A 9,402-nucleotide genomic window follows, 5' to 3' on the forward strand; every position below is an offset into this window, starting at 1 on the left:
GGGGGGAGACTGAAGGAATCGCATAGATACAGAGCAAGTGTTTCATTTTGGACAGAGAACACAGTACTGGAACCAGAGAAACACTCAAGGTGGATGGATAACTGTGAAATGTCAGTGGAGATTATTATTTGAAGAGAAATGAGCTGGAGGTTATTGAAACTGAATATAGACAAATAAGCAATGCATATTGCTTAACGAGGATCCCAAACAGAAATTAGAAAAGAAATAGGAGGTTGTGTACACAATTTTCAAGAATGCTGTGGAAAGAAATATCGTCTGTGCTAGAGGATTGAAGTAAGACTAACTCAAAGATGACTAGAGATTACAGAAAATTACCTATTGGTAAATAAGCTTTAGCTCTTGATTAAGTTGGGAATCTTTCATTTTGGCAAAATTGCACTATGCACGTGGGCAAGCAAGACATCCTTTTGTGCATTATTAGATCAGATTGTAAATGCTTAATCCTAGCAGATTTTGAGGCAAACCTCATGAGAAAAGTTATGGTAACCTCCCAATTTTTTCCGATATGCAATTAGGAAGCACCTCTGTACAAAGGACAAGCAGGCTAAATGTCAAAAAAGTTGAAGAGGTGAACTTTTTAATTTTCATTTTAAATATTGCAATGCTTTCAATCACCCTCGAACTTCTACCCACCAATAGTAGCGCCTCACCCTATGGCCAGTGCTGCTACTGCAAGTAAAGACTGAAATTGCATTTTATTAGAATAAGCCATGAAGACATATTTTACCAGCACTCATTGGTTCAAGATTGTGAAAGCTTATAAATGGTCAAAGATCATTCTATTATTCAGAAAATCATACTGAGAGGTCATAATTTCATAACAAACCATACTCAGTTGTGACACTTGAATCTTGAATCAGAAACCTGGATTCAAACCCCACTCCAAGACATTAGCACAATCCAAATTATCACTGCAGTGCAGTGCTGAGGAAGTGCAACATTCTTGGTAGGTGAGACATTAAGATGAGTCTTTAGCAGCTCACAGGTGGATGGAAAAGGTCTCTGGGGAATATGTGAATAAAAATTCACCTGCCGCCTGGCCAACACTTACACCACATCCAACACCAGGAAATCAGATTTTTAAAATTCATTCACAGGATGAGGGCATTGCTGGCTAGGCAGCATTTATTGCCCATCCCTAATTGCCGAGAGGGCAGTTCAGAGTCAACCACATTGCTGTGGGTCTGGAGTCACCTGTAGGCCAGACCAGGTAAGGATGGCAGTTTCCTTCCCTAAAGGACATTAGTGAACCAGATGGGTTTTTCCTGACAATTGATAATGGATTCACGGTCATCATTGGATTCTTAATTCCAGATATTTATAGAATTCAAATTCCACCATTTGCTGCAGAGGGATTTGAACCCAGGTCTCCAGAAGGTTATCTGGATCTCTGGATTAACAATCCAGTGATAACACCAATAGGTCAGCGCCTCCCCATATGTGGTCACTTATCTCATTGTTGTCTGCAGAAACTTATCTGTTCACAGCAGCACTACTACAATGACACAGAGTACGTAATTGGATCTAAGGTGTGTTATCCAGAGGTTGTCACAAAACCATTAAACTGCAAATTCTCTTTCATTATTCCCAAAAAGCCTTAAAAGGAGATCAGAAGGTGCAATTCTTTAAAATCCTTGTTGCAGCCATCTGTAACATTAATAGCTCAGCTTCAGGTTATGCTGAAATATTCATTTTAGCTTAGAATTGATTATTCCAATGGAATCCTGACCAGATTCAAAAGTTCTATCTTCTGTAAATCTCTCATCATCCAAAATTGATCCTGTGCTCATTTCCTAACTCATACATAGTCCTATTAATCATTGTGCTCACTGACCTATATTTACAGCTAATCATGTTCTCTCTGTAACAATTGCTGGCAAGCCCCTCATGGCGCCATTCCTCACTACCCTTGCCAGTCCTACATATCAAATGTCTGTACTCCTCTAAAATCATGTCCTCAAGAGGGCAACATTTAATTACTCCACCATTGGGAGTATTGTCTGAAGCTCTGGGACACCCTCCCTAAATATATCTCACTCTCCCTACCTTCTAGCAGGCTCCTTCTGGACATTGGATGCAATATCTCCTTATGTAACATGATATCAAATTTTGCTGTTACATTCCCATAAAATACTTTTAAAGTTACTATTGAAGTCCCGCACCTCCCAAGGCCAACCCACCCAGCCTGCGCGTCCCTAGACGCTATGGGCAATCTAGCATGGCCAATCCACCTAACCTACATATCTTTGGACTGTGGGAGGAAACCGGTGCACCCAGAGGAAACCCACGCAGACACAGAGAGAATGTGTGAACTCCACACAGACAGTCACCCAAGGCCAGAATCAAACCCGGGTCAATGGTGCCATGAGGTAATAGTGCTAACCACTATGCCGCCCACTTTTTTTTTGTTAATTTCTCCTCCGCTTGTTTCCAAAGCAACCATGTCATCCCTCACTTTGTGATTTGGTGCATTAATCTAATCTCTCACTCTTTCTCTCCATGCCAACACTGACCAAGATGGGAGGGCAAGAGAGAAGGAAGAGAGAGGAGTGGCATTTTAGTCTGGAGCACCAAGATAAAGGATATAGATAAGATATAGCGGGCCATTCAGCCATCAGTGCTTCACTATTCAATGAGATCATGGCTAATCAGCTCAGAAAAAAAATCCTCCTCATCCTCTGTCATAAACAGGCAACCATTACTCTGTGATTATGCCGTCTGGTCATGGACTCTCCCGGTAGGGGAAAACAACTTCTCAGCATCTGTCAAACCCCCTTGGAATCATACATGGTTCAATAAGATTGCCTGTCATTCTTCCAAGTCAAATGATTACAGACTCAACCTACCTAAGATTTCCCCAAAACAGAATTCCTCCAAACAGATAATCAACCTGGTGAACCTTCACTGGACTGTCTCCAATGCCAGTATATCTTTCATTAGAAAGAGGACCAAAGTGTTCACCGTATTCTAGCTGTGATCTGACAGATGCCATGTACAGTTTTAGCCAGACTATTCCACTTCCCTTTGAAATACAGGCCAACAATTCATTTGCCTTCTTTACTACCTGTTAAAATTCAATTAGTATTTCATAATTCATGCAAAATGTCTTCCAAATCCCTCCATGCTGTAGAATTCTGCAATCTTACCTCATTTAACTAATATCAGCTCTTCTATTCTTCCTGCCAAAACACACAACCTCACATTTCCCAACATTATATTCCATTTGGCAGGTTTTTGCCCACTCACTCAACCTAATCTCTCTCCATAGACACAGTATCATCTACATCAGTTTTCTTCCCACCAATCTTTGCATCATATGGCTATAACTTGGCTATAATACATTCACTTTCCTCATCCAAGTCATTAATATATATCTAGATGTGGCCCTAGCACTGATCCCTGTGGCACTCCACTAGTTACTAGTTGTGACTCTGAGAATGCCTCCTTTATCTGTCTATAAGTTAGCTAATCCTCCAGCTATGCTGCTGTACTACCCCAATATCATGGACTCTTATCTTACGCATTTTGGAAATCTAAATATATTACCATATACTTGTTTGCCTTTATCAATCCTACTTGCTACCTCCTCAAAGAATTCTAGTAAATTTGTCAGACATTAGTTCCTCTTCATGAAGCCATGCTGATTTTGCTTAATTTTAAATGTATTCCTAAATGCACTGCTATTACATCCTTTACAATAGACTCCAGCATTTTCCCAATGACAAATGCTTAGTTAACTGGCCTATAGTTGCCGGTTTTCTGGCTCACTCAATTTTAGAATAAGGGTGTGGCATTGGTTGTTTTGCAAACATATGGACTTTTTCCCCACTTTCTTGGAAGACCACTACCCGTGCATCCATGATCTCTGGAGGTACTTCTGTTCAAAATCATAGCACACGTATGATCAGGTCCAGGGGCCTTATCAGCTTTTAGCCCCATTAGTTTCCCTAGTACTTTTTCCTCTAGCGTGTTGTTCTGTTTATTCTCCCTCCTCATCCCCAATTCCCCTCCACGGCTTAATTCAGTATTTTTGGAATGCTATTTATGTCCTCTACCATGAACGCTGATGCAAAGTGTTCTATTTATTCAGCTCTTCTGCCACTTCCTGGTTCTCCATTATTATTTCCAAAGCCTCACTCTCTAAGGGGCCTACGTTCACTTTGACCTCTTTTTCTTTCTATGCATTTGAAGAAGCTTTTACTGTCTCATTTTATATTACTTGATAGTTTGCCTTCAGTTCATATTCTCTCAATTTTTTGATCATTTTTTAAAAACTGATTTTTAAAACTTTTCCAATCCTCTGGTTTACCAATAATTTTTGTCTTTTTATTCCCTTTTAATTTGATATTATTCTTAACCTCCTTGGTTAATCATGGTTACTTTATCCTCTCCCTAGAATCTGTACTCCTCACTAGAGTACATCTTTGCTATGAGTCATGAATATTATCTCAAAACAACTGCCTTTGTTTCTCAACTATTTTTTATGCTAAATTCCCTTCTTAGTCCACTCCAGCCAACTTAGCCCTTATTGTTATGAAATTATCCTTAAGTTTAGCACAGTTGTTTCTGACCCAAGTTCCTCATTCTCAAACTGAACGTTAAATTCTACTATGTTATGGTCACTGTTCCCGAGGAGCTATCTTACTATGAGACCATTTATTAAACCTGCATCATTGCACATTGCTGGATCCAAAATAGCCTGAAATCCCTGGTTGGATCCACAACATTTTGTTTAAGGAAGCTATCCCATATACATTCCATGAATTCTTCCTTTTGGCTACCTTGTCAATTTGATTTTCCTGATGTGCATTAAGATCAAATTCACCCATGATTAATGCCCTGTATTTTTTAACATGCCCTATAATCTAATGATTTATTCTGTGTCCTACAGAATACTTAGTGTTGGAGGGGCTTATAGACTACTCTTACAAGTATCATGTTCGCTTTGTTAATTATTACCTCAAAGCATATAGACTCTACATCTTCCAATCCAACAGGATTTCTTGCTATTGGACTTATTCCATCTCAAACCATATATCTGTCTTTTCAAAAAGTTACACACCCCCAAATATTGAGCACTCAGTTTTGATCTCCTTTCAACCACATCTCTGAAATGGCCACAAGACCATACCCATTAATGTCTACCTACTGGCACCGTTAATTCATTTATTTTGTTTCAAGCACTACGCACAATTAAAAAAAGAGCCATTAGTTTTGCCTTTTCACCATATTATCCCCACTGACCTTATTTGCTGCTGTCTTCTTATAATTGTGTACTCTGTCCTGACTTGTTTCACTGAGTATTAGCACCAATATCATTCCCTGTGATGTTGCCATATCCTTTTGCTTGTAAGCCTGCGTAGCCCCTCTCTCATCTTTCTAACTAGTTTAAAGCTCTCTCTACAGTTCTAGTTATTTGATTCACCAGCACACTGGTCCTAGTATGACTGAACACCATCCAACCAGTACAGGTCCCTTCCACCACAATACTGATGTTTGTGCCCCACAAATTAAAACCTGTTCCTCCTGTACTAATCTCTAAGCCACGCATTTAACTCGTTGAGTTTATTGATTCTGTGCCAGTCTGTCCGTGCCTTAAGTTGTAATCCTGTGATTATTGCCTTGTAAGTTCTGCTTAGTTTAATGAATGCAATTTGATGTAACAGAGCACGTAAATTCTTTAAAAGGAAAACCAGATAAGAGATCTAACAGCAGAATTACTAACGGTTGTGTGAAACATATAGGAAACTGGAATTAGACACAGCGGCAAATTAAAAGTCTGAAGAATCACCAGGAGAGCTCAAATAAGATCAGAGGGATATTAAAGGAATTGAGTAGTGAGGAGGAAAGATTGGACTAAGTAGTTCATGTCGTGATAAACAACATACAGAACTGATGAGCTAAATGACAGGCCTCTGTACTAAAACTGTGCTCTTCTATGATTTTATATTGTTGCCACCTTTTGTCATTCACCCAAATTGAATCCTTACCATGCCAGTGTTGCGTTGAAAGCTGTGTAATCTGTTTGGAGAGTGCTGCAGATTCCTCTGCATCAACATTAAGAAAAATTCCTAGTACCAGTTCTGTAGCCAAACGTTTGAACAGAGTATAAACTGCAACGGGCTCACTGCTGGTGGAATAAGAGTTTAAGAAGAGGTCAAAACTCAATAGGACAAGAGGTGCATTTAAAACATCTTGTGGAAGAATAACTTTGGTGAAAACTCTTTTCTTGAGTATTTTCCAATCTGCTGTTCGGATGCAGTGTGAAATTTCACCTCTTTTTAAATGACAAAAGAATATTATTCAGTATATACAGGGAACAACTTCAATATAGATTATGTTTAATACTTCAAAAATCAGCCTCTGTTCTTAAAAAAAACTCATGATTTAAAGGCAGAAACATAAGTAATGTAAACATTGGACACTTCGTGATAAATTAATTTTATCTTTTGAGTTAAGTGACAGTGAACTGCGAAGGATTGGACTTCATCCCGATTGATACATGTTTAAAATAGAATTGCTCTTGGGCTTTGGGACACACTGGCAAAGCCACATCTGTTGCCCATCTCTAGTTATCATGCAGTGGATCTTCTTGAATCATTGTAGTCCTTCTGAAGGTGCTCCTGTTAGAGTTAGGTCAGGATATTGATCCAGTGACAACAAACAAACGGTGATGTATGTCCAATAATAACAACATGATTTCACATAAACAACTTCTCAAGGTATTAAAATTACATTGCAAGAGAAAAGCCAAATAGTTCATTCATCTCCTTCAGGAAGGTAAAATGCCTACCTGGATCCTTTTTTATTGTTGGCCTACATACCTGGATTCTGGCTTACAAGAAACTCCAGTCATGCACAATGCAGTTGTTGATATTTAATGCCGTCAAGGGAACCAAAACGCGTAATTAATACTTGGGATGTGGACAAAACTAGCAAAGTCAACATTTATTTAAGAACCCAATTGATAAAGAAAATATGTTTGAAAATGATTTCTGCCGTGTGAACTAGGCAACTCTACCATTTACAACTGAGATATTCTAGTTTGACTTCGCTATTCTACCAAATGTCACTATTTACCAATTTGACTTTATTCCATATCATACAAAATCACGGCTTCAATTTGCCACTCAGTTCTGAATAGTGGAAAGAATAACAAATAAATGTGAGGACAAGTGAATTGCATCAAGTAATCACATGACAAATACAATGGTACCAAAGTGATTCACTTTTAAGTAACAGATATTCAGAACCAATTGTTTCAGCAAAATGAAATTTTCAATCTCTCCAAAAGGCATTAGGCAAATCAAAGGGACATTTGTATCTATTAGAAAAACTATACATTCCTGGTGACTCCATCCTCTCCCCAAACTACTATCTCGGTCTGGGCAATATTAACATTGTTTGCCTACATAGAAAGCCATATATGCAACTTTGCCCAGGTTGGCAGTACAATTATTGACAAATTGAATAATTATGTGAAACTGGCAGATATATTTCAATATAGGCAACATGAGGTCAACAGTTTTGAAACAACAAAAGTATACATCTAAGTTGTTAGGCCTCACTGGAGTTTGACTGTAGAAATCAAGCCCTGCTATTCCGGAATCCTCACATAAGTTAAAGATTTTATCAAAGTACGCAAAAAATGTCCCTGATTTAACACTATGTTTAGACTCAGGTGAACAGAACACACAGACCAGGTTTTGTATTCAACAAGATTTACCATTCATTACAAAGAAGTAGATTCTAGTTACAGGTAAACACCAAAGAATTATGGCACATATCTCTACTAATTAAAACTATAAATCCCTTGTAAACACCACCCCCTCCCCGACACATACACACACACAGACAGACAGACAACACAGACCACAGACAAGACAAAAACATTGGTGTTATGGGTGGAGAGGAAAAATCTGGGAAGACAGGTTGATGGTCCCTGTCCACAGGGTTCGCTGAGATGATCCTTTTGCTCGCCAGTACTTAGTCATAGAGTTGTAAAGCACAGAAACAGACTCTTCGGCCTAACTCATCCGCTTCAACCAGATATCCTAAACTGATCTAGTCCCATTTGTCAGCATTTGGCCCAAATCACTCTTTAACCCTTCTTATTCATTTACCCAACCAGATGCCTTTTAAAAATCGTAATTGTACTAGCCTCCACCACCTCGTCCAGCAGCTTACTTCGCAGATGTACCACGGTCTGCGAAAAAAAGTTGCCCCTCAGGTCCTTTTTAATACTTTACCCCCCAACTTAAACCTGTGCCATTTAGTTTTGGACTCCCCTGTTGTTCTTCAATGTCATTTCTCCAGAATCCTTTTCATTCTTTGCAGGAGGCACAGGCACTTGGTACTTTGCAAAGTATCCCAGTCATTAGTCAAAAGCCACAGCTTACAGCAACTAGCATGGTAAAATAAATTGCTTTTTTCAGGCTTAGGTTTCTTTTTACTGCAGAGAGAGACATGCACCACCTCCCCTTGCAAAGGTCCAAATGTTTATGGGTACATTGCTCACATCCACAAGTTATTCAGCTATCCAAACAAATAGCTGTTGACGGGATGACGACTTTTGTTATTAACAGCTAGTCACAACTCCACAAACTAACTGCTACTCATTGCCAGCGAAGTCTCACTTTGTACATCCCGCCCCCACCCCCAACCGGTGCAAGCCCCGCCTGCAACCAGCCTTTCCCCACTGGTTGAACAGAGCAGCAGCGCAAACACCACATACATCGAGTTTCAGTATCATTTAAAAAGTGCAGCAATCCCTTCCCCAATCCTTCATTTTAAAACATAGTCCTCTTCCTATTTCAGTCCACAATCAAAAATACAGAATTAAAAGACACCGTCTTTACAAAGTCCTATTTTAAGCAGCCACCCATGTAGACACAGGTAGTAGGAACTGCAGATGCCAGAGAATCCGAGACAACAAGGTGCAGAACTGGATGAACACAGCAGGCCAAGCAGCGTCATAGGAGCAGAAAGGCTGACATTTTGGGCCTAGACCCTTCATCAGAAATGGGGGAGGGGAAGGGGGTTCTGAAATAAATAGGGAGAGGGGGGAGGCGGATAGAAGATGGATAGAGGAGAGGATAGGTGGAGAGGAAACAGACAGGTCGAAGAGGCGGGGATGGAGCCAGTAAAGGTGAGTGTAGGTGGGGAGGTAGGGAGGGGATAGGTCAGTCCAGGGAGGATGGACAGGTCAAGGGGGCAGGATGAGGTTAGTAGGTAGGAGAAGGGGGTACAGCTTGAGGTGGGAGGAGGGGATAGGTGGGAGGAAGAACAGGTTAGGGAGGCGGGGACGAGCTGGACTGGTTTTGGGATGCGGTAGAGGGAGGGGAGATTTTGAAGCTTGTGAAATCCACATTGATACCATTG

At 40.0% G+C, this 9,402-nt stretch overlaps 1 protein-coding gene across 3 annotated transcripts in view; it reads right to left on the bottom strand.

The window, feature by feature from the left end:
* Window positions 1-9,402, bottom strand: part of LOC109926779 (beta-amyrin 11-oxidase-like) — a 105,064-nt gene that overhangs the window by 50,736 nt on the left and 44,926 nt on the right. For all 3 annotated transcript variants that reach the window (XM_048595413.1, XM_048595415.1, XM_048595414.1), the window contains one exon: window positions 6,012-6,151. In XM_048595413.1, the coding sequence (XP_048451370.1) occupies window positions 6,012-6,151 (140 nt within the window). The remainder of the gene's footprint in view (window positions 1-6,011; window positions 6,152-9,402) is intronic.

This window comes from Rhincodon typus, chromosome 3 (assembly GCF_021869965.1).
Source record: "Rhincodon typus isolate 14 chromosome 3, sRhiTyp1.1, whole genome shotgun sequence".
NCBI lineage: Eukaryota > Metazoa > Chordata > Chondrichthyes > Orectolobiformes > Rhincodontidae > Rhincodon > Rhincodon typus.